At 38.8% G+C, this 25,236-nt stretch overlaps 1 protein-coding gene across 1 annotated transcript in view; it reads right to left on the reverse strand.

Moving 5' to 3' along the window:
- Positions 1-4,247: 4,247 nt before the first annotated feature.
- Positions 4,248-25,236, reverse strand: part of Pde11a (phosphodiesterase 11A) — a 381,408-nt gene continuing 360,419 nt past the window's right edge. Inside the window, exon 20 of the mRNA XM_048808008.1 lies at positions 4,248-9,196. Coding sequence (XP_048663965.1) covers positions 9,041-9,196 — 156 coding nt within the window. The 3' untranslated portion in view covers positions 4,248-9,040. The remainder of the gene's footprint in view (positions 9,197-25,236) is intronic.

Raw genomic sequence — 25,236 nt, forward strand, 5'->3', positions numbered from 1 at the left:
TGGGTATCTGGAGAAATGGAGGAATATTTAGGACCCAATGTCCTTCCAGTGTTTGAGACATGCACACTGTGTTGTATACCATTTGTGTAGTTTCTGTTTCATTTTTTTTTTTTGTTACTTTCTTTCTTTCTTTTTAGTTGTGTGTGGACTCAATGCCTTTATTTATTTTTATGTGGTGCTAGGATTGAACCCAGTGCCTCACACCTGTGAGGCAAGTGCTCTACCACTAAGCCACAACTCCAGCCCCTTCACTTTTTTTTAATGATAGGAATGGATGGAAAAGCTGGAATTCTGGATAATTAGAGTCGATTGTTTTCATGCCTTCCTGAATGTCCACTTCTTCAAAACAAGAGTCCTGCCACCTCCGGGAGTCTGGCGGTTTCCAGTGCTTTTTTTGACTAAAGAAAGAGTGCTGTGGATGTTAATTGGTAATTCCTAGGATGAAATATATATCCAAGCATTTCCACCTGCTACCTCCACCCCCCACACGAAGAACCAAATATTACTGAGTATATGTAGGCATTTAAACTTGGCTGTATCCTTTGCCCTGGTCCTCCAACTTTCCCTGCCAATAAAAGACTGATGTCTTCTATGATCTTCATTGTTCTCCCTAGTACTCAAGATAAGTATGATTCAGATAAATGTATATGTCTTTGCTATATAATTAAAGACTGTAATGCAAGTCCATTAACTGCCCAATGGTATTGCTCCCATAAATCTTTTTTGTATTTACATTTCAGAAGCAACACCATAATATTGTATGGCACTCTATTATACCTCATTTTCACAGATTACTTCTAATCCTATAATTACCCTGCAATCTGTATATAATGAAGGAAAAGTTGTGGGCTATAAACATTTAAAGATTTTACTTATTTTCTCAAGACCATGCCCAGGTAGGTAGAAGCTAAGCCATGATGTTCAGCAGGTAAGTTCCATAGGAAATTGTGAGTGGTGAATAACCTAATCCATAATCTCCTATAAAGTTTGTAAGGGCCCAGTCTTTGGTGTGAAGTGTGTATGAGGGACATTAGTGGGGATTTTTTCTCTCCATTAAAACGATCATGCTGGACAGTACACTTTGAACCTTCATCTTCAATTTCAGCTACTAGCAGATGTTAAAAAGTAACTAGTGAGAATCATGTAGTAACTAGTCATCTAGTATCACAAGGCGTGTTTACCATGTAGTGAATCATATAGTAACTAGTCATCTAGTATTACAAGGAAGCAACTTCATTAGGTGTCCAGTTGATCATTTCATAAAATGACTGACTTTATGTACTTATTATGCACTTTTTCCCATGCTGAGAATTGGCAGAGTTGTATTTTCCTGGGTGGAACCAGATTTTGAGCCTCCTAATGCATCAATATCAAGAAAGGGACAATCTCTCTCCCATTTCAGAGAGTTGAATGGGGCTTTGTCTTACCCAGGTTCCCCACAAAAAGCAGCTGAGTAATACTCCTATAATTCTATTCTGAGACATCTTTCAACCATAGCTCCTCATGCATCTTTCAGGTCTTAAACTGGTGAGATACATTTGGTGGAGTGTGCTGACTAGTGATGCTCCTAATAAAGAGGGTGTGAATGGCTTCTCCTTCATAGTTAGCTGGCTGCCTGACCCTTGTCCCTTGGAAATTTAAGCTTAGTATTTTAAAATCCTTACATATGGAAAATAACCTTGGGTAACTTGCTATTAAGGTAAGATCACAAATGCAAAAACAAGAATATCCTTTTATATATTTAGTATTTCTGATTTGCAGAAATGTCTTTATATCATGAAAACATTCACTTTTAAATGACTTCTTAAGTATTGTATGAAAACTAGAAGGATGATTTATTTTCCATCAAATTTCTTGATCTCTAAGGAGTTATTTGGAGCTCTCCTTCTTCTTTCCAGTGGTACCTATCTGTGAGCACGGCAGCTGAACTGGGCAGAAAAGAGGTTATTCTTTATCTCCATCCTTATTTCATCTGATGCTGCTCCAGAGGCCTGGCTTGAAAAAAAAGGACAGACAGTTTAGACAGATGGAGGGCAGGGTCATTTTCAAAATGAAATGAGTGCACCAATCACACTGTGAAATTGGCATGACCATCAGTGCTGCTGTGATAGAATGATTTTTATTTAGTCACTGATAGGCAGTTGGGGAATAGATTGGGGTTTTTTTTTTGGGGGGGGAGGGGATAGGTGAAAGAAGGCCCTTTAATTAACAATCGAAATAATTCTAGAAAGCAATAAACTATGTGGAATATTTTGAAATATAAAATATTTTGATATTTTGGTTTGCAATAGAATCTTGAAAAGCTGAAGCATATATTGAAAAGCAAGTGCATCACTCTATTTCAAACAACAGGAAAGTGATTGTAATAAAGTGAATTACAGACTTGTAGAAAGGGATTAGGGATTGAGAAAATTGTGTGAGTCTCAGGGTAGATTTTGCTGCATAAAAGGAGGCGTGTTTACCATGTAGAAGGGTTCAATTTAAGTAAAACATAGGAGCTAAAAGCACAATGTTTAATTCTTAGCATGTTGATGTTCTGTCTGCCAAAATAGGAGGTGATCAAATCCCATAGTCTATTTGTTTGTATAATGTATCTGACATTTTCTTTTAAAGCTAGTTAGGAGGTATTTTTTAAAATTTTTTCTACAAATGGGACTGCTTCCTGTTGTTAAACATTAGTAATTCATGAGTATTTCAACCGCAGCTGTGGGCAAACATCTTCCTTGATAAAGGAAGTCCTTCTGCAAAATCATTTTCCATTTGTTATTTCTTTTCCCTTTTGATTCCCAACCATTTTTTCAGGATGGCTAGTTTGGGAACTCAGTTACCTTGCATTCATATTCCTCCAAACCCATCTCTCACTGTGAACAGGGAAGAAAAGAATAAATTAGTGCCAAATTGATAATGTAGTTGGCTGAATTTTGAAGGCGCATCTGTTCGGTATTTTAAGACTTTTGAAAACACTGTATGCTGAATCAACATTTGGGAATATTTATGCGTAGATGTTGAGACATTTCACCCTATTAGGAGCTTCCCTTCCACTGCTAATTCCACCTTATTGATATTTTAATTAGATTTCCTTCTTGAATTACTTCACTTTTGATCAAGTAGCTTGTATTTGGGAGTTTATAGGCATTATTCTCTAAATTATGAGGGAGAACACAATAGCATTGTGATTTATAAAAGGGATTAGCAGAGAAGGCAAAACTGTGGATACTGGCATTTTAAAATAACCAGTCATCCAAACAAAGAGCTACTCTAAGCCCCTGTGTTTATACAGTACTTTCAGTACCAGGCCTGCTTTGCCTAACTTCCCTCATTAACCCTCACAGCTCTTTTGTGAATTGAGGGATACTTATTGTTGGCCCCATTTTAAAATCACAGACTGCAAAGCACAAGAAAAGCCAGAGGTTTCCTGGTGATTGCTTACACTGGCCAGTAGTGGGCCCCTCTGCACCTTTTCCCTCTCCTTCCCTGGGCACCTCCTCTCCAGTCGTTTGAATTGGCTTTGGATCATTTGCTGCAGTTTGTTCTAATAGAACAGGCACAATGGTGTAAGAATTTTAAAGTTTAAGCACCGAAGCCATGGTGTAATTGTATAGCGTCAGTGTGGCTGGCGGCCCTGCATTGACGCCATCCCCCTGTGTAATTGCCCATGCAAATTTGAGCAATGTGTAACGGACACAGGAACCCAGCATTTGGCTGCAGATTCTCCTACCTCCAGAAAAACTTTAATCATTTGGAGAATCTTTTGTCATTTTTGAAATGTATCCCTCTCACGCAGGCAAACATCACAGATCAAGACAAGGTTAATGGGCTAAGTTAACAGTCAAAATTTAAAGGCATTGCTTCCTTCTCTCAGCCCTTCTCAAAAGAAATAAAGATTATTCCACAGCTTTAGTCAAACATTAAACATTTTATTAAAAACAAAGATATTTAGGTCTCTTAAAGCAGACTTTCAAAATCGTAGATTAGTCGCTTGTGAAATGGACAAGCATTCTATAATATAGTATTCTAACAATGGAACACCAGCTTGGGAAGTCTACACAAAGGAATGCCTGTAGATCCCTCAGCTGAAGACATACTTTCCTTCTTTGTGTAAAACAGTAACAATTAGGAAGCAAGTCAAAAGGGGATCCTTTTTAGATTATTTTACAAAATAAAATGGCAAAAGCAATATCCCCCCAAGGAAATGAGACTCAACAAAAACCTAGCCTGTATTCATACTGTGCTGTTTTTTTTTTTTAAATTCATCTAAATATAATTTAACCTGAATCTAAACTAAAGCAAAAGAAAAATTAATATTCTAACATACAGACATATAGAAAAAATGAACACAGAGATAAATGATGACCTCAAAGAACACATTTTTCACAGCAAATACTTCATTTACTTAATAAAACAAACACTTCTGTACCAGCATATACATTCAATGACATTGGTGTAGTTATGCTACACAAATAAGTAACTTATCTTTAGCATTGCTGAGAGATGTAGCAAACATGCAGGTACATTCAAAATTAAACTTAAAAAGATGTAAAACCCCAAATAACTGTGGGAAAGATATTGGCACAGATAACACAAGCACAACTTTGGGCATTGCTAAGTCTAAATGTTCATCATGAAATTCTCCAGTTCTGCCTTGTTTTATTTCTGTCATTTATGTGTTTTATTCTATTATTATTCACTTAGCAAGTTTATAAAATTTTGGCCTTCTTGTAGCTAGATTGAACCTTTAAAATCCTTGTACATTTGAGTTTAGGGAGTTCTTTGCAGCAAATGCCAGAATAACAATTTCATAATGTTATTCTAATGCAGATAATGTAACTTCACTATGGTAGAATTGCCCAGAGTTTTAGATCCCCAAATTAGGTTTTGGTTGGTTGCTTTAATGTATCCTTTTTGCCTTTTTTCCCCAGTCAAAGCATTTTTTCTTTCTATTTAAATCTTCCTTAAATAGATTACTGTCCCATGTGATGTAAATTGTTTTATACCATTACCAGGGATGATACTGTTTTTTTTTTTTTTTGTCTTTCTGCAGTTCATAAGAGTCAGCAGGAGAAATGAATTTTCAAATAATTGTACCTTAAGTAAATTGAGCAACTCTGTTTAATGACCTATTGCAAGTGGATAAAATATGATAACATTTTGATACACAGAAAACAACTGAATTCCAGTAGCATTAATGTAATACAATATTGGCATTACACTAATATAAAAAATTTAAAATTAATTTTAATTAATTTAATTAATTTTTAACCCAACATATTTGCAAATATAAAATACCCGGAAGTGTATAGGCATATCAAATTTTAGAAGCAGAAAACGCATGTGCAATTTTAACTTTCCTTGACTCATTTTATAAATTTATTTCTAAATGAATGACCACTGTTTGTAAGATACCTATGATATGAGAAAATCCACAATTGTTCTTTATGAAATAAAAGTATATATGTTTTTTTAAAAATGTATCGATGACCATATATTTCACGATCAATAAAGGCAGGCTGAGACCATCTGTAATAAGATTGTTTTATATCTACTCCACATATGTAACTTTATTTTATTTTTAGTAAGAAGATGACCTCTTTGGGTTTTGCCTATTTTATTTGAGAAGGATAAACAAGATAATTTTCTGGAAGAATTTTAAAAAGCAAAACACAGCTTGGTCCTTTGGTGTGGAAACTGAATAGCAGTCAGTGCTTTTATTTAACAGATGGAAAACCTGAAACTGATGAGTCCCAAGATTACAGGTCCAGTCAGTGTCCAGCTAGAATAGAGTTCTGGTCTACTGTGCACTAGATGATACCTTTCACAGAATGCCAAATTGCCCCTACCTGCCAAGGTAGGCTACCTTTTAGTTTGTGCATGTATTATCTACATATTGACTAGTATTAATAAATAACATCTGAAAAAAATATATCTCATAGAAAAAAGCAGGATGAAGTCATTTTCAGCCATCAGTGCTAAAAGACCTGAGGAAGCAAACATAATCTGGTCAGTCGGAGGTTTTACAAGAAGGCTCACATTTCAAATGCCTTCCTCCAATAGGACTAGGACAATTTTTCTTCCTCTATTTTGGAAAGGCAGAATATATGAGTAGCCACACACACCTCACATTTTTGGGAAATCAGAAATTATTTTACAAAAGGATTTAAAATATCTAAAACTCCCAGAAGTTCAACCTTTAACCCCCAGGGTTGTTGACACCAGGAAGGTTGCTACCATCCTTTCCACTGTTTCCTGGCCGTGGAGGATCAGATCCGTGGCATTAGTCAGCAGTTTCTGAATCTTGACCCACAATGGGAAAGATACCCCGAGACAGGAGAAATAGATGGAGGCAATTACAAACAGCTACTTGATTGATGGTTGACATTGTCAGGGCTCCACTGTATGGCAGATTGCAATGGTGTTGAACTCCCCTTGCTACCAGTGGATGTTGCTATTGGCAACCGTGCAGTGAAGCCAATAAAAAGGCAAGAAAATGAGAGGAAAACTCAACCTTAGTGGAAACCGTAAGGTTTGTGCTATAAATTATGTTCCCTTTAGCGATATGCAGCATCAGTGTTCAGGGTAACTACAGTGCTTGTAGCTGCCTGCATTCTCTGACAGACCCTGGGTTAGTGCTTTAAAATTTTGCTTTAGATGGTCTGGCATCCCTTTGTCTGGGCCATTTATTTATTTATTTATTGTTGGGGAGGATAACAGATGTGGACTCATCTCTGCCTCACATGGACTGATTTTCAATTCCCATTTGTGATATTAACATGATGTGGCACAATACCCAGAAACACCTGCAGTGCTCGTGAGCTGCAGACACATGATGATCTCACAGACCAGGGTCTATTCGTAACTCCACCCATCCTTTGTTCATCACCTGAAGGAAGAGAGACAGCCCTGCAGAAGCTATTTTCCTTTATAGCAGAGTGATTCAGAAAACTGGCTTAATAAAATCCATAAATCTGAACAACCTCCTCTTACCTGCTCTGCAGAGGCAATTTTTCCTGCACTCATTTTCTCCTCTAGTTTCTCCAGTCTTCCCTGCAGAGACAGCTGTAAAGCGTAGCTAGGAACATTATTTTTTAGTGCTCCCACTCCTTCCTTCTCTCCTTTGTCAAACCCCACCCTGCTCAATTGTCTCTCTTTCCTAAGCAATTGATGACAGGATTCTACATCCTCATTTTTTTGGTTGGAGGTGCCATTTTTCTTTGTTTGGATTGACTTTCACCTTTCCTTTGGCAGTACCCTTAAAACTACCTGCTTCATTCCTATCTTTCCTTTATGGCTCTTCTTATTTTCCTTCTTCTTCCTTTTTCCCTCCTCCTTGCTAGGCTCATAATTTTCTTTTACTTTGTTTCTTGCCATAACAAATCTCATTTCCTATTTATGATTACCTGCTCCTTCTCACTTCTGTTTTTGTCCCCTCATTTTACTCATTCCTTCGAACATTTCCCAGAAGACTCCTTTGTGCCAGAAAAACAATGTCCCTTGTGGAACATGGCCCCTATTTCTTTAAGAATTGAGTAGTAACATTAATAACTGATATTGATCAGTAAAAGTAAGAACAAAAATGTGTGGTGAATTTTAGATTTTTTTCAGAGCTGGAATGAATCTCAGGTTTTATCTAGTCCAGGGATGTTCCCAAGTCGTTAGGGTCCCTTTGTGGACTTCTGTGTATGTGATCAAAGAGTGAAGATTTGTAGGTCTCTGAATCCCCAAACCCTGCTTCAGACAGAGGACTTTATCTTTTGATGTCTAATATCTTAGTAGTCCTTGAAAGATTCATTTGAACAAAGTTGTAAGGTTAAGATATGTCTAAAAATCATTTCCCAGTGTGATCTCATTTGACAAATGAGGAAACAAGGTCAGAAAAGTTTAGCCACTTATCCAGAGTTGTCTAGTCAATAGTGCCAAAGCTGTGGTTAGAAGCCATTCTTCTAGCTTCATGCTTTTTGAATAAGACATACCATGTCCTCAATCTCAGGTACAATGAGCAGCAAATCAGCTTTTTAGTCATTGTATCTATTGACAGTTTATTCTTATCCATTTTAAACCTAGTTTCCTACAAATTATGTGTTTTCTTAAACATTCAAGCGTTATTTCTTGATTGATTACTTATAGTAACCTTAAATTTTATATCAAAACTCATCACTGGGAGAACTCAAGCCAGTCAATACTCTTTGTGGCTCTACTGTGTCCTGTAAAAAATGTCTCTCACTATTGGAAATAGTTTCTAGATGTTCATATGTCACTTGTAGTAAATTTGGCTATAGACTTCCTCTCATCTTTGCTTTAATTAAAGTTGGTTAATCCCTTCTTCCTGTGAGGAAAGAAGACTTGTTTACAATGAAGTCTGATTTTAAAACTCTAAAAATGAACCATGATCTCAACGTAGAGTTACAGATTTTGTATAAACTCCAATCAACAAACATATTTGCTATGTTCCTACTATGGACCCTTTAGGGGGAAAACTGGGTTTGGTTGGTATTTATAGGTTATCTGTTAGGTTATCTGTTCTAAAGGCTCTAGTCCATCATTAAGAACCTATGTGTTTAAAAATAAGATACCTCTATAGAATACAAATCTGGATACTTGGGTCAGTCTGACACAATAGCTTGCTTGGAGAGAGGCTGCAAAGACAGAGCATTTGGCTTGTAACCAACAGAAGAGCACATACAAAACTAAGCAGTGCTGACACTTTCACTGTTCAAACTAAGCAGCGCTGACACTTTCACCTTTCTGTGCTGACTGTCCCAGGTCCCTGGATCCAAACCAGTCTTCGGCCCACAGCCTTTATTTCAGCCCATGTTGTTCATCAGGGGAAGGTAAGGGTCCAGGCTCTCTGCCCCACCTCCTCCTTTGTCCTCCTGTCACTCTGCTACTGATCACACTTCAAGGTGAAAAAGTCCAGGCATGCTTCCCAGCACATCCCGAGTCTTTAGGTCTGTCTGAGCTAAAGGAATAAAAGGATGATGTGGCTGGACTGAAGCTGATTCTTCAGGCTGCAGTCATTTTGCAGCAGCTCTGGGAGGATAGAGCTTTAGTTTCTGTCCTCCTCAGCCACCATGGGGCTGGCAGGGGTAGGTGAGGCGGCTGAGACCAGCAGTCTTTTCTGATGCATTTCTTCCCACTTACTTCGGTTTGCAGCCACTGAATCTAGCATGGGCTTCAGTTTCACATTGACCTTCACCAAAGCCTAAAATGAAACAGAAAACAAGTAGGGAGAAAGGAACTGAAGTCACTCATAGGATTTTCTACCTTTCATTTATAAGAGAATGGAAACTGGCTGTAAGAAATAAAAATAATTATTTTGGTAAACATAAACTAGTTACAAGGAATAATGCATTTAATACCATTATGTTGTATTAATCGAGCCTATGCAGAGAATGAGAAAATAAGACAGGACGGCTGTGCACAACTGCAGAGGGAGCCAGTCTCACAGACTCCCATTCTATTTAATAACAACATCAAGCAAGACAGGAAGCAAAATATCCAGCTACTCATATGTGGATCTTTGCCAGAGAGGGTTCCACATCTCAATAGACTGTGAACTTAAATTTTTACAAAAAGAAACCTATAATTGTATTGCCACAAATGTCCTCCCCCGGGGAGGGTAGGGGACTTTTCTGAGTAAAATAGTCCACACAGAATCCTGAGGCTAGAGGAGGGGCTCATTTTTAAAGCTAAAAGATCTGGGAGCTAAATACAAAGATCAGAGTGGGAACTTATATAGAAACAGATATGACAGAAAGGGAAAAGATCGTGGAGAAGAGAAGCAGAGGGCTGTTAGATGAGGGGAGGGGAAATGTGGGGTGCATATGACCGGAAGCAGAGGGCTGATGAAGCTCAGGCTGCGGAGTCCTCACTGGCTCCACACCCTTTTAACTGCAGTAGGATTTAACTTTGTGTATTTATTTATTTACTTATTTTTAACAAAAGAGAGGAACTCTGGGATCGTTTAACCTTCTGTACTCTCAAACCCTTCGGGGAATGAGGACTTAGCAGAAGCCTGCTGCTTTGACTTTAATACGCATGCGTCATTCTGCAGGTCCTGGGGTCCTGTGGGGGTGGGCCTGAGGATGCCTCTTAAGTAGGGCTAGAACAAAGTCAGGAAACAATAGGCAAATATCTTACAGGTCAGAGGAGAAAAGAGTTCACTCTGCCCAGCAGGAAAATTCTATTGTTCTCTGCCTGATTTTTTTTTAAGCAAAAGATGAATTTAAAAAGTCTCTAAAGTTTCTTTTCCTACTTTTAAATGTATGACTATACTTCAAACTTCTTACTTTTTACTAATAAAGGTTTCAAGCATATTCAAACAGCAAAATATGATTAGCAGAAGCATCTACATGTGAATAAGTATGAATAATAAATATAAGTAAAACCACCCACGTAAAACATACAACAAAGGGTTTGGGACACTTTATACTTTTTGGACAGTCTAATAAAAAAGAAAACAAGATTTGGATGACATTTAATCTTTTAAAATTATGGCCTTGATCTTTTTAAAGCATGAATGTTTTGTTGTTGTTTTAAAATTAGTGTTTTTCTTCTCCTTTGTAGTTATTTATGCATTTTTCAAGTAATGTGTTAATATTAGAAAATGCCAAAACATAGGTTTAAAAGAAATAGGCAAGAGTAATAATTTGTAATCCTATAACTCAAGAGATAATCAGTACCAACACTTGGGTTTTGTTTCGATTGGGATCCCTCTTGTATTTCCTAACTGGACAAATTATTTAAACATCAAAAAATATAGTCACAAGGTGGTGTTTTTATAATAGCAGTTCACAAATGGTCAGAATATAAGAGAATCTATGGATATTTAAGCACTTGTACTTCTTTGGGCTATTTTTCCATCTCCACGGTCTCAAAGAAGTACATAAACCTGGCATACCCACATGGATATGGTGGATCTTCCAGTTATGAACATCTACTATGTGTGAGATACATTGCCAGCGCTGGATGCAATTCATTTTAGATATTCCTCACAATGACTCTGCTCTTTACAAATGATAAAATATGTCCCCCATATGCTAGGATCACAAATGAAATTTAATCCTTACACTCTAGGACAAAGATAAGAATCTGTATAAGTAGTTAAGGTTTCCTTTTGTAATCTTCCCATGTATTTTGAAAACTATGGAGAATATCATTGTTTTTCTCCACTAAAAGTCAAGGCTATTGCAGTAGCCTGTTACATCATTGATTATATAGCGAAAACTGTTGAAGATGAAGCATAGAAAGATAGCTCTTAAAAAGTAAAGAGAAAAGAGAAAGAATCAGGTACACATCTTGAAGTTATGGCCTCATCCTTTGTCAATACCCAATTCAAACTGGTTAATAGTTTTGTTATTCACCAGTTTTCAGAGTCTGTGATGGTGGGGAAATACTGAAGGCATAAACTTCTGAGGACGCTCTAAATATGATTGTCATTGTCATCAAATTGGGGCAAGGCCAGACACCAGGAACTCCTTTTCTTTTTTTCTACTTCCACATCCCATTCGTTCATTCCTTCCTTCCTTCCTATTATCCATCAATTCTATCAACTACCTTCTTGGTTAGGTATAGAACACTCATGAATTCTGACACTGTTCTTTGAATGGACTCTTTATGTCACTTGGGGTCTCCTTGTCCCTTGAGAATTAGGTAAAACTTCACTTCAAATCTATGTCATGTTCTGGCAACCTTTTAGAATCCTCATGATTTCCAAGTCCTACTTCCATGGGCTCTTTGATTTCCTTTTTTGAGTCCATTTCACATTCTTGACTCCACTCTGCATCATTCCCAATGTGAAGTTCCATTTCATAGGAAATCAAATCACCCTCAACATTTTGGATGCCTACTAACTCTGCTCCATAGTAGAGATTGTCAGAGGGGAAGTGACTTACCCACCTACCATCACTCACATGCTCCTCCCTGTCTTTCTCTCTATGGAACAAGTAATCTAGTTTTCTCCCCAGTCCTACCTCACTGCTTTCATACAGACCAGTCTGTCAGCCAGTCAGTTTTGTCCAAGTTCTCTGGAATCCTGATGAATTAAAGTTTCTCTCTCAAAATATAGTTAGAATTCTTTTTCCTATAAAGCAATTAATAAAAGAAGGAGCATGGGGCTGTGGGAGTATTATCCATTGGAAAGGTGATGCTCTCACACTCTGCCTTGGACCAGTCAACTTTTTTTGTCCTGTGACCATAGGTTATACCCATTATTCCCATGAGACACCTTGCAGGTGAATCCCATTCATTCCACAGGAGACAAAACATGAGCACAGAATCACACCACTGTGATTTCGGCATATCTCCTGATAAGCTTTCTCTGGTTAGGGAGTAGTCAATAGCAACAGCCTCCAGAAGGAAACAGCTTTTCATGTTGAGGGTAGTGAGTGTAGTCCCTCCATGCACAATTGTACACCATGTGTTCATGAACTTGATTCATCCCCTCAAATAGCCCTCTGCTCCAAGGAGTTACAGGGACACAAGTAAAATTTAGCTGGACATAAGAGAGTGGATTTCCAGAAATAATCAGTTACCCTAATGAAGAGTGGGTGTTCCATCCTGGTTAAGGTGGCAACTCTCTGCACATCAATGCAGAGAATTCTGTGTGTGTGCATCACACTAAGAAAAACCATCTAATTTTAAATCAGATATACCATCTTGTGGATGGTATATTCACATGATGATAAAACAAGGCAACATAGTAATTCATGCAGTAATCAAATTCCTTTCATTTCCACGAGAAAAATGCAGATGCCTGCTTCCCACTCAACACACAGTGTTTTTATTTAGATGAGAGTGCGAGGTAGCAATGATCACCATGGTTTATTTAGTGTGGTTTGGCACCAGCTCCTCTTTACTCTGATCAAGCCTTTTAATTAAACTGACTACTATAATTCCTATGGAAATTAGTGTTTATGTTATTTTCCTGCTACAAAAGCATTTCTCTAGAACTTATTTTTTTTTAATCCCAGGAGCACAAATTGGAATTTTTTTCTGCTTGAAATGTAATTAAAAACTCATTTGATTACAATATTTCTGGCTCTGTTTTACTTATTAAATTCCTGTAATCAGTTTTCTTTTATGAAGCTGCTGGGAAATGATCTCAAAAGCAACACATTTTTCTCTTCCTTGGCAGGTTCCCGAGCATTTACTAAATTACATTCATAGCACCTGCCCATGATTCGAATTACTCCACCAATTTATTCCTTAAACCATTTAAGTTTATTTGGCTTAGCCCCAAACAGCTTTCTTTCCTTTATCCTGTTCTTTGTTCTCCCTCTTGCTTCCTTTGTGTTGAATAAAATATTGGAGCGGGGTGGGCAGGTTACATCTTTCTCAGAATTCCTTCTTTCTCTTTGTTTCCTATTCTCCTGAAACAGATTTGTCACACCAGAAGACCATTTTCCTCTGGCCAGGTGCTGGTTATAAGCAAAGGGAGAAAGATTCCTATCTTGAGGAATTACTCTTATACTATAAATTTGTTGCATAAATGCAGTTAGCTAAGGGAATACGGAACTATTAGGATATCAGTAAAGCAAATGATTATCCACAAACCTAAATTCCAGGACTTACAGCGATTACCTGAAAAGCACCATCAGCAAGAAAACTGGGCATTCCTGAAAGCTTGCCATCAGTGAGTGACACCTAATGGGTTCTGTGAGGATGCTACTGATGTCTGTCTAGTTTGACTTGCTTCTCACTTGCTGAGAGAGAAAGGGGGAAACATCACCCATTGGATCACTGTCCATAAGTACCAGAGGAACTCTAAAGGCTAGTATGTGGCTACATAGGCCACAGGGTACCTGACGTCTTCTGTGGCATCCCTGCTGTGTGATCTTTTGGCTACTATTTGACCATGTGGAGGTAGTGAGTACACTACCTCCCAAGGATGGTATGCTTTTTTTGTCCTGATTTTAGAATATTGTTCTTTATGCTGAGCTGAACTCTACCTCCCTATATTTTCTACTTAGTGGTTCTAATCCCTGGGATGCTGTCCCTTGAAATCTGACTTCTCTAGCAGTGCAGGAGTGGTGACTCCTAAGTGGCTCCAAGTGTTAAGTGAATGAGGGGTGGGCCTCAAATCCTACTCAGTATGCTCAGCTTCTCCCTTGGGGCAACCTTATGATATCATGGGGGCTTGTGGCCCATTACAGAGAGGACCTTGGATACTTGCCCCACTCCATCTTTTATCGCTGTTTTGAATAAGAACATATTCACATAGCTCAAAGCACACAAAAAGGTGCAATGTAAAATTTCCCTTCTACTCCTGCCCCAAGTATTGGGTTTTCTTCCCAAGAAGCAACAAGTGCTATCAGTTTTTTGTGTATCCTTCAAGAAACATTCTATCCCTATGGACATAACAAATGAGATTTCCTCATTTTTATGGCTACCTAGTATTACATTACTGTCCTAATTTGTTTAACTGGTTGCTATTTTTAATGAACACTAAGGGTGTCTTATATGTGCCCATTCCAAATAATGCTATTATGGCTATCCTTGTACATAGACTTTTTATATGTATGGAGCTTATCAGAAGGTCAAATTCTAGAACTGGTATAGCTGAACAAAAAGAGTATGCATTTTCATTTTACTAGATATTACTAAATCAACACATGCAAGCTTTGTCTAAGATATAGAGCAGAATTCTTATATCCATCATGCCTACAAGAGGAAGAAAACATAGCTACTATTTAGAGTAAGGCCTTGGAGAGAGCACATAAGGATAGATAAGATAAGGAGGATACACAAAGTTGGCACATGGCCCTCTCCTCTCCATACACTCCAGATCTTAATGTGCACACAGCATGCCTGGTCTCACCCAAGCATCACACTCATGTTGTTCCAGAAGGTTTTGATTTCATTCTATCTCTGAAAGAAACCTAAGATGAATCTATTTAATTCTCTTATGTTTTGAGTTATACTGTAGTAAGTGCTTTATATACATTGTCATTGAACTTTCTCAAGAACCTTCTGAGGGAGTGTTATGGTTTTGATATGAGGTGTCCCCTAAAAGCTCATGGGTGAAACATTGCAAAAATTTTCAAAGGTGAAACGATTAGATTATGAGAGGTATAACCTAATGCAATGGGTTGATCCATCGATATGGATTAACAGAATGGTAACTGTAGGAGGAAAGGATGTGGCTGGAGGAGGTAGTTCACTGGGTACATCACTTTGGGTTATATTTTAGCCCTGGTGAGTAGAGCTCTCTCTGTCTTTCTGTGCTTCCTAACCCCACCATGAAGGGAACTGCTTTCCCCTGCCATGCCTTCTGCCATGTCTCCTGCCATGATGTTCTGCCTCACCTCAGGCCCAGAGCTATGGAGTTGGTTGACCACGAACTGAACCTCCGAAATCATGAGCCAAAATAAACTTTCCTCCTCTAGGTAGTTCTTATTAGGTATTTTGGTCACAGTGACAAAAGGCTGACAAAAACAGGTAGATACTATAATTATCCTCTTGTTATTGTTGTTGTTTTATGGCTGGGGAAACCAAAACCTCGAAAGATTAAAGAATATGCTCATGTCATTCAGTTCTATAAGTGGAAAAATCTGCATTTTACTGCAGTTTCTCAAACTTAGTACCATTTATGTTTTGGGCCAAATAATTCTTTGCTGTGAAGTGAAGCCTGTCTTTGTGCATTGTAGGATACTCCAGAAGCCCATAGTAGTCTCTCCCACTCTCCACTAAAATATCAAATATATTGCCAAATGTCCCCTGGGAAGCAGAATCATCCTAGTTGATGGTGTCTCAACTATGGTCATATAGCAGGAGATGGAGCCAGATTTTTACTTAAGCTTCCCTGACTCTAAAGCGTTGTGTAAATAGTTCTCTCCCTAGAGAACTAGTCATCCTTTACCACTCAGCTCATACTCTACCTTCTCTGTGGAGTCACTGGTCTTCCAGGGTAGAACCTGGACTCCTTCTCCTGTTTATGTATGTCTGAAGCATGTTCTCGATTTCTTCAATTATATCTTTCATGCTGAAAATATCTTTGTGTGGGGCTGGGGATGTGGCTCAAGTGATAGCGCGCTTGCCTGGCATGCGTGTGGACCCGGGTTCAATCCTCAGCACCACATACAAAGAAAGATGTTGTGTCCGCCGAAAACTAAAAAAATAAATAAATATTAAAATTCTCTCTCTCTCTCTCTCTTAAAAAAATATCTTTGTGTGTATTTTAGTACTTTAAAGATATTGTCTTCTGGGTTGTATTGGTTCACACCGTGATATGTGGTTTTTTTCCTTACTTCTTAAGATTTTTCTCTGTATCACTGGTTTTAAGCAATTTGATTTCTGATGTAGCTCAATATAGTTTCCTTCTTCTATCTTCTGCTTGGGTTCATTGAGAATCTTGGCTCCCTAAGTCTATAATTTTCATCAAATTTTGAGAAATGTCCACTGCCCTTTCTTCAACTATTTCTAATGCTTGCATTTTCCTTATGGGGCTCCAGTTATACATACATTAAGCCCTTTAGTATTATCCTGAAGCTCAATTGATGGTCTGTCTGTTTCTTTTCAGTCTTTCTTACATTGGGGTTTCTCATTCTGGATGGTTTCTGTTGCTGTCACTGTTTCGCCGCCCCCCTGTAGTGCTTAATCTACTGCAAATCCCATCTACTATATTTTTCAACTTAGAAATTGCAGTTTTCATTTTCAAAAATTTGATTTGGGTCTTTTAAAATATCTTCCATGACTGTTTATTACACTCAATCTTTCCTCTTCCATCATCTTGAACATATAAAATATAAGCATACTAACATCTCAATGGTCTTTTTAGTCAATTCCACGATCCATATCATCAAGTCTGTGTTGATTGATTCTTCTTATGGGCCGCATTTTCTTGCTCCTTTTGCTTGCCTGGTAATTCTTGGTTGGAAATTAGATGTAAATTTCATTTTGTTGGGTAATAGATTTTTTTTCCAATTTCTTCAAATATTTTTTGTTTTATAATGAAATGTTTCTAAGTTAACTGGAAATAATTTGATCCATTCAGGGCTTGCTTTTAAGCTTTGCTAAGTGGGGCCAGAGAGACTTTTAGTCTAGGGCTAATTTGCCCTCCTCCCCATGCAATACCCTTTTGAGAACTGTACATAATGCTAATGCCTCATGTATTTCAAGGTTTTTCTTTGATGTTGTGACTAGGAGGAACATAGACTATTTCCTCGCCTCTGTGATTTCAAGATTTTTGTTTGTTTGTTTATTTTGGTTTTTTTCCCTCAGCCTCAGTAGATGGGGTAAATAGCACTGAGCCAAAGATTCAAAGTTGCCTCGAGCAGAACTGTGTAGCTCTGTCTTTCCTGGTACTTCTCTCTGGAATCTAACCTCCTGGACCCCCACAGTCTCCTGGCTCTGACTCCTCAACTCATTGAGGTTACTTTTTTGTGCTTGGATTACCCCTCCCTGTGCCAAGGCTGGAAAACTCTCTCTAGGCAGTAAGTGGAGACAGTTGTAAGGCTCTCTTCATTTGTTTCCTTCACAATTCAGTGTATTGTGCTGTCTTGCTTACTGTCTAGAAACTGTTGTTTCAAATATTTTTTTCTGCATCTCTCTCTCTTTCTCTTTGTTAATTTTTTTGATCTGTTACTCCATCATGACCAGCAGTGAATGTTCCTCATTATTGGTTTAAAACAACTTTGTCTTGCCTTGTGGGGTAGTTTAGATCTTGAATGTCCTCACAGGTCCATGTGTTACAGGTTTGGTTCACAGCATGGTGCTATTGGGAGGTAATGGAATTTCCTCCTCCTCCTCCTCCTCCTCTTCCTCTTCCTCCTCCTCCCCCCCCCTTTTCTTTTTTTTTTCAGGGGATTAAACCAGGGGCACTTTACCACTGAATTTTTGGATTTCTAGTCCTTTTTATATTTTATTTTGAGACAGAGTCTCTCGAAGTTGCTGAGGGCCATACTAAGTTGCTGAGGCTAGCTTTGAACTTGTGATCCTCTTGCCTTTGCTACCTGAGTTGCTGGCGTTACAGACATGTGTCACCATGGTTGGCAGGTGGTGGACTTTTTTAGGAGGAGGGCTTTTATGAGAGATTCTTAGGTCTCTGTAGTTGTGTTCTCAAAGGGGATTTTGGGATCTGGGCCCATTTTCTTTCTGTCTTTTGCTTCATGACCATGAGGTGAGTAGTTTGCTCTGCCATGTTCTCCCCACCATTGCCATCTGGCACTCCCCCATCAGAGGCCCAAAGCATTGGGTCTGTCCAATCTTGGACTGGAATCTCCAAAACTGTGAGCCAAAATAAATCTTCTCTCTTTATAAGTTAATAATCTCAGATATTTTGTTGGTATGGTGAAAAGCTAACCAATAAGCTTACCATCCATGAGCTCAAAGAGAGAACAGAAACAGAAGCTTTTATCTTTTGATCTCTAACACCTAGCACAGCAACCCCAGGAGACAGCAGTCCCTTTTCTATCCCTCCCACATCCCAATGGCAGGAAGAAGGGTTAAGGCCAGGACACCTGCCAGTGGCTGAGAGTGGAGTCAGTACCTTCCGACCTGCAAAGAATGTTGTTGAAAAAACAAACCTAGAATAACCCCCTTGAGGAATGAATATAATACTTTTCTCTTATTACTATTATTTCTTAGACCTGTTTTTTCCAATTCACCAAGCTGCTAGGAGCCTATGCTAACCTTGCTTTCCTTCTGCCATCATGTCCCACACCTGCTATCATCTGAGTCAGTATGTACTTATTAGTTGGCCATGGTCACATCTTGGAATTCAAGAGCTGGATGTGGGACAAAACAGTAAACAAAGAGCATGATTTGCTCTTAGAAAAAGTGAGTGCTCCTATACTCTGTTGTTCAAAGAAGGGCATAGAGAAACCTCACCAAATTAAAACCAAATTTGTCTTGGAACCTGAAAATGTCCAATTGTGCCATTAATACCTTTAAGATTTTTTTTTTTGAGGAAATTACCTGAACTAGCTATTCCAGTTCTTTTAAAAGGACAAATAAAGGATGGTTTTGGCTTCCTCTTGCTGAATTCTATTTCCAGAGTTGCTTGCAATATGGCTTTGTATTTTCTGCCTTTCTTCACCCCTACTTTGCCAAAGAGAAATAATTAGAACTAAGAGATACAATGTATGGTAAAGGATAAAGAAATTAGAGTATTTTTTGAAATATCATTTTTCTGGCTAGAATACAAAATTAGTCTTGGAAATCATCTCAAATATCTGTATGATGCAATATCCTAATTATGAGGACATGATCACTTTACTACTATGATTATTTCCTCTTTGAGTGAAAATGTCAAAAATCCAATTGGGAATTGATATTTTGAAATGGAAAATCACCGATTATGTGACCAGCCAGCATCACCTCTGCTCAAATCTCAACAGGAGGAAAAAGAGGCCTTGCAGTGGTGGCAGCCCTGAATTCTCATGAAGTCAGTGACAGGTGCAAAGTGCTTTTCTGAGAAACATGGGTGGGGGGTTCTATTTAAGGTATGTGACTTCAGAAGAAAGTCACCAAGTATAAAAACAAATCTTTTTTTTTTTTTGTACCAAGGGTTGAACTCAGGGGCACTTGACCACTGAGCCACATCCCCAGCCCTATTTTGTATTTTATTTAGAGAGAGGGTCTCACTAATTTGCTCAGTGCCTTGCTTTTGCTGAGGCTGGCTTTGAACTTGTGATCCTTCTGCCTCAGCTGCTGGAATTACAGGCGTGAGCCATTGTGCTCAGCAAATCTTAACTTTTAGATTAGTGAACTGGTGAATTGTTAATCCCTTTTGGTTCCTAAAGGTTAAGATTATTATGGTTGAATCTGACAGATCCTGGATTTCATACATCACGCTTCAGTGCTGCTCATCAACCCTGGGTTCCTCTGTGTGCTATGAAGGCCAGAGACATGGTGAAATGCCTGATGAGAGCCAAACTTGCCACCTCCCTGCAAGATGCCCTCTGCCCTCAGGTAACTTTCAGGGAGCTGAGCTGAGCTGATTATCACCCATCCAGCTGCCCAGCCCCAAATTGTATGGTGTTTCCCTCTTCTCCACACCCAATCAACCGTTACCTCCTGTCAGCCCAACTCCAGGATAACTTTGTACTTCAGTCTATTGCCATCTCCACAACCATCATCCTTCCAACTGGTTAAGTCTGACTACATTATCCTCATGGGTCTCCCAGCCTTCCTCTTACTCCTGTCCAATCAACTCTCCTCACTGAACCCACCATGGGGTGGTGGATCAAAAACATAAATACAAGCTTTCATTCTCTTCTCTGAGCATTTCAGTGGTTCCCATTTCATAGCAATGTGTTGATCATATCAATCCAAATCCCTCAATGTGACCAAAAGAATTATGATAGTAAAAGAGAATGAAATTCAGAAACAAAACCTGTTGAAAAACTTGGATTATGGTACAAAAATAGAAAATTGAAATTTCAAAATAGCCCCTTCAAGTTTTCTAGAAAACTTGAGATACACATCTTTCTATGCAATTTAACATTTTCCTGCTTAAAAAAAAAAAAAAAGCGCTAAACTCCACACTGCAGTTTGGCAAGGAGTACCTAAAGTGTTATTTACTACGTGAGAGCAGATGGAGCTGGTTCTGTGGTCCAGATGGGAGGCAGCAAACAGACTCCAAAACCTCACTTTGTTCCTCCCCAGTTCAATGGCTTTTGAAACTCAAACTTGTGTAAAAATTAATTTGCACTAAATTCTTAAGATAATATATTAATTGTTACATGAAGCTTCTGGCTGTTTGAAAAAAATTCCTTCAAAAAAATCCAAATAAACAATAATAGTGAACATGAAAGCAAGCCAAGACTTCTTTGGATAAATGTTTTAAACATTCATATTAATGATATTAGTCTTACAGCATCCTTTTTGTGTAATTTGCTACAGATTGAAAATTAACTGTCAGGCATTGTGCATGTACACATTCTCTCCCTCTCTCTCTCTCTCTCTCTCTGTTTTCTCATTAAATCCTCAAAATAATCAGATGAGGGAGCTATTTCCTCATCGCCCTATTTTGGAGATGAAGAAATCTGGCTCAGAAAAGCTACAGAATTTGCCTGGGGTCACAGAGATGGGGTCCTGACTCAGGTCTCTAACTTCAGAGCCCACATTGCTAACCAATTAGCATATTGTAACACTGGTATGCGATTTTGCATTGGGCAGTGCTGCTAATTGTAGTTATGAATGAAAAGTGAATTTCTAGACAGACATTGCTTGTCCATCCTAGGGACTATCTGATTGTCCAATAAATGTTTTCCTTAACAGACTCAAGTGCTGCTGTGGTCTCAGATGTGTTCTGACTTAGGTCTGAAGAGATCAAGATTGGTCACCTTGGAAAAGAGTGAACACAGTTCAAGATTATCCAATATAAGGCTGATGTCTGAGAACAAAAGCAATGGCAGAATAATAAAAGCTCAGGTAGAGGCAAAGACTTTGAATAATGGCATTACAGCAGCTGAGGATCTGAAATATTTACTATTCATTGAGTTCTTCCCAGGCCAGAACACAATAGAGCTGTTTCTCTATTTGGAGACATGGTCATTTATTCTGCCAGGATTGTGGTTTTTCTAGCAGAGTTTGTTAGTTGCTTCCCCAATAGGAATTTTAGCCCCCCTTGAACTCAGGAATTGCCAGGGAGATTAAAGCAGAGTTCATAAAAGAAGTTCAGGGAAAACTCTTTAAAGGCGTCTTAGTCAGCTGGGGGATGCATTCTCTTGCTCTTATCCCTATCTACTTCTTGCTGCTTGGATATGAATTTAGTGGCTGGAACCATAGTGACCATCTTTTGACTATGAGACAAACTTAAATATGGTAGCCATGGGCTAAGGAAAGATAAAAGGGGTCTGGGTATCTCATGGCTTTGGAGCTGTTGTACTATTAGCAGTCCTGAATTAGCCCTTCTAGATTATTTTTATCTCTTAGTAGCAGGATGTAATTCCTAACTGATAAAAATTGATGTCATATGTAGGTCTCTATTTTCAGACTACCTGAGCAGATGGTGGAGTGTTCTAAACATTTTGATCCTTGAACTGATTCTCTGCATTGTGAATGTGCATGTTAAAAATTAACTTTTTTTTTTTTTTGTAGTGAGTTTTAAGTGGACTCTAGTAGACAGCAGAGCCTGTATGTTGTTACTTTATGCTTCCTCTAGTCACTGAACCTATTCCATGTGCTTTGCACATAATACAGACTTGACCAATAAGAGGGCCCAGGGACTGGTGTAGGATGGGCATGAGGCCCACACTAAGCCAATCAGATTTGTCTTGAGGTTTTACCTGGTACTATTGGAAATCAAGCTTTCTTCTTCTATTTTCCTTTGATGCGATACAAGGACCTTAAAGTGTGGATCTCATGCCCATTCTACCTCAGGCACTGGGTGCTCCTACTGGTCAGGCCTGCATTATGTGCAGAGCTCATAAAATAGGTTCTGTTACCAGAGGACGCATAAAGGGACAACACATAACCTTTTCTGTCTACTAGAAGCCACTTAAAATCCACTTCCAGCAACAACAGCAACAAAAGTAAACTCAACACACACACACACACACACACACACACACACGAGAGGGCATTACTTTATTCAAGTGTCAAGGTGTCTAGCACTCTCTGGCAGGGACATGTCAGCCAGCATAGTTGAGAAGAAAGCCAAAACCTAAGTCAGTAGCAGAGAACAGAGGACACATGCCCACACCGTTTTTAAATCCTCTGGGTCCAGCTGGATCCAGCCAGCCATCGGTTCCTCACTTGAGGCAACAAATTTCCATTTCTGCTCAAGCTAACATGAGCGAGCTTCTAAGCTCCAAACAAGAGGTCTCTTCCTACTGGCATAGTGCTGTTCTCTGCCATCCCAAGGAGTTTCTCAAGTTTGAGGGCTTCCAACTTGGAACTGGCTTTAGTTAGCCCTGCCTTATATAGCAGAGAAACTTGGTGCAAACACTTGCTTACCAGTCCTTGTTCCTAGTTAATGTGAGTCAGGGACTAACCAGCAGCCATCTCCATTTTCCTCAAGCCCCAGAATCTGCCAAACAGAAGGGGACATTTTCCTTTGCTTTTAAAAATCTGCATTCTAGCATTCCATCTTTTTTCAGGAAACACAATTGAAGGGTGCCAACTCCCTCTGGTGACAAAGTCAACAGGCCTATAGAGTTGTGGCTTCCAGGGAAGTTATATTTAATGGAAGCAGTAGGGAGCAGCCATTTAGCTTAGATTTTCTCTATGGTCCAGGTGAATTTAGAAAAAAATCCCAGCAACTAGTTTTGTCTCCTTCATGAGAATTCAGTATTATACCATGTTTATCACATGGGGTGAATCGCTTTTTCCAGCTGAGTAAACTATTTTTCTGTGTATGGGTTTTATTCAGCAATGACAGGTTAGCTGTGTGAGGTTTTTGCAAATGCCAAAAAATATCATCAGTCTCTCTTTTTTTGTCTTGTTAGTGATATTGGAGATCTTAAAAAAATCTAAATAATATGAGGCACTTACCCAAATAGCTGTAAAGATGATAAAGCCACAGAGGTACTGCTTAGTATGAAAGCCAGCAAGCTCATTAGAATCCAATGCAAGAATGATTCAGATCTGCAATTGGAATCTTAAGGGCACAGTCTACCCAAGCTATAAGTGAAGATGATGTTTGTGGCATCAGTGTCTAATATCCTGAAAGCTAATTACGGTAGTAGTAATAACTTAGAAACACATCATTTTCTTTCAAACCTTTGAAGCAGATTAGTAGTGCATATAAAAGTGAAAATGTGAGAATGCTCTTTTCTTTCTTTTTCTTTTCTGACCTCCCACGTTACTTGATTTGCTTATTTTATTCATATGCTCAAGGGATCCCTTTGTGGAAAATGATATTCACAAATGACATTAACATTCTGAATTAATGAGGCAAGAATGTTAGCCTCCTTGGATTAATAGCATTGTTATTTCTATAATATAGGGCAAGAAACTTAAACTCAAATGACTACAGGGCCAAGCCAGTAAAGTTAATGAATGAAGTATGTTGCATAATACAGGTGGGAGTGGTGGGGACTATGGAAAACTGGACGTGTCATCATTTTAAAAACCGTGTTGAACTGAATGAGACACGTCTGTGAGCTGAGTCTCTGCTGGGGCCAGGTGTTTGCTCACTATGGTAGAGAGTAAAATGCATCTTGCATTTTACTAGGGAGAAATGAAAGTATCCAGTGTTCCAGGTGTCAGGTAAGGAGCTTTCTATATGTGAGCTGATTAAACCTCACAACTGTGTTGTGAGTAGGAATTTGGGGCCCTGTTTGGATCAATGTGGCACTTGAGATTGGAGAAATAAGTTAAAAGAGCCAATGTTTACAAGGGAGTAGAAAGCCCAGCTGGAATGTCAGTCCAGTCCTGAGTGGGTACAAAGCCCATGGCACCTTTATATCAGGTATCCCAACCGGAACATAGGTAACAAAATCTGTCTCAGATCTTAGCTATGCCAAGGGCAGTGCAGCAACTTTTTTTGTTCTAGTGTCCCTGGCACTGGATCGGGACAAATTTACAGAAGGAATGCTGCCTCGCTGAGTCAGGGAGAAACACCACTTCCTAAACATTAGGAGTAGGCAGTGGATCTTACCTGTGACTCATCTATTCTACCTTGCCCTGGGAAATGAAATAAGGGTTTTAAGGAGTAAATGACAGGGAGACCTAAAGACAGCTCAAGTAAATGGGAGCAAGGAGAAAATCTCTCCTGTTATAATGAGCCCCTCTAGGACACTGTCCTAGGTTGTCCTGCTGGCTGAGTTTTCAGAGCCCAATGGTAGTTAATCAATCATGTTCATTGTGTAGGCAAGTTCTGATTTGGAAGGAATGGCTGCAGACCCAGAAGCCACAGTCTTTGATGAATGGGCTTCATATGAGAGGTGGTTGGAACATGTAACTAAAATGTAGCCACATGGTAATAATCCACCTTTTCCCATGGCAGAGTGTTTTCCAATAAAATTAGGCCATCTGAGATTTTTATAGAAACACATATGAATCTATTATTTTTACAAAGTTCAATGTCTAAAAATGACCATATCTAATTTTAGTTCGCAGAGCTGCAGACATTCATTCTGTATACATCTTTACATACTTCTCATGTGCCTTGAGTCCTAGGGTTCTCCAAACATAGTGGACAGGGAGCCTGCATGGATTGTATAAATACATAACTGTTAAGTCCCAGCCTTTAGTGGAAGTGGAGTTCTGAGTGACATGCTACAGAACTTCCAAGAGTGGATTCTAGAATACTCTCTTAGCATTTTCTTTTTCTTTTTTTTTTTTTTTTTTTGG

This window comes from Marmota marmota, unplaced genomic scaffold, assembly GCF_001458135.2.
Source record: "Marmota marmota marmota unplaced genomic scaffold, marMar, whole genome shotgun sequence".
Taxonomy (NCBI): domain Eukaryota; kingdom Metazoa; phylum Chordata; class Mammalia; order Rodentia; family Sciuridae; genus Marmota; species Marmota marmota.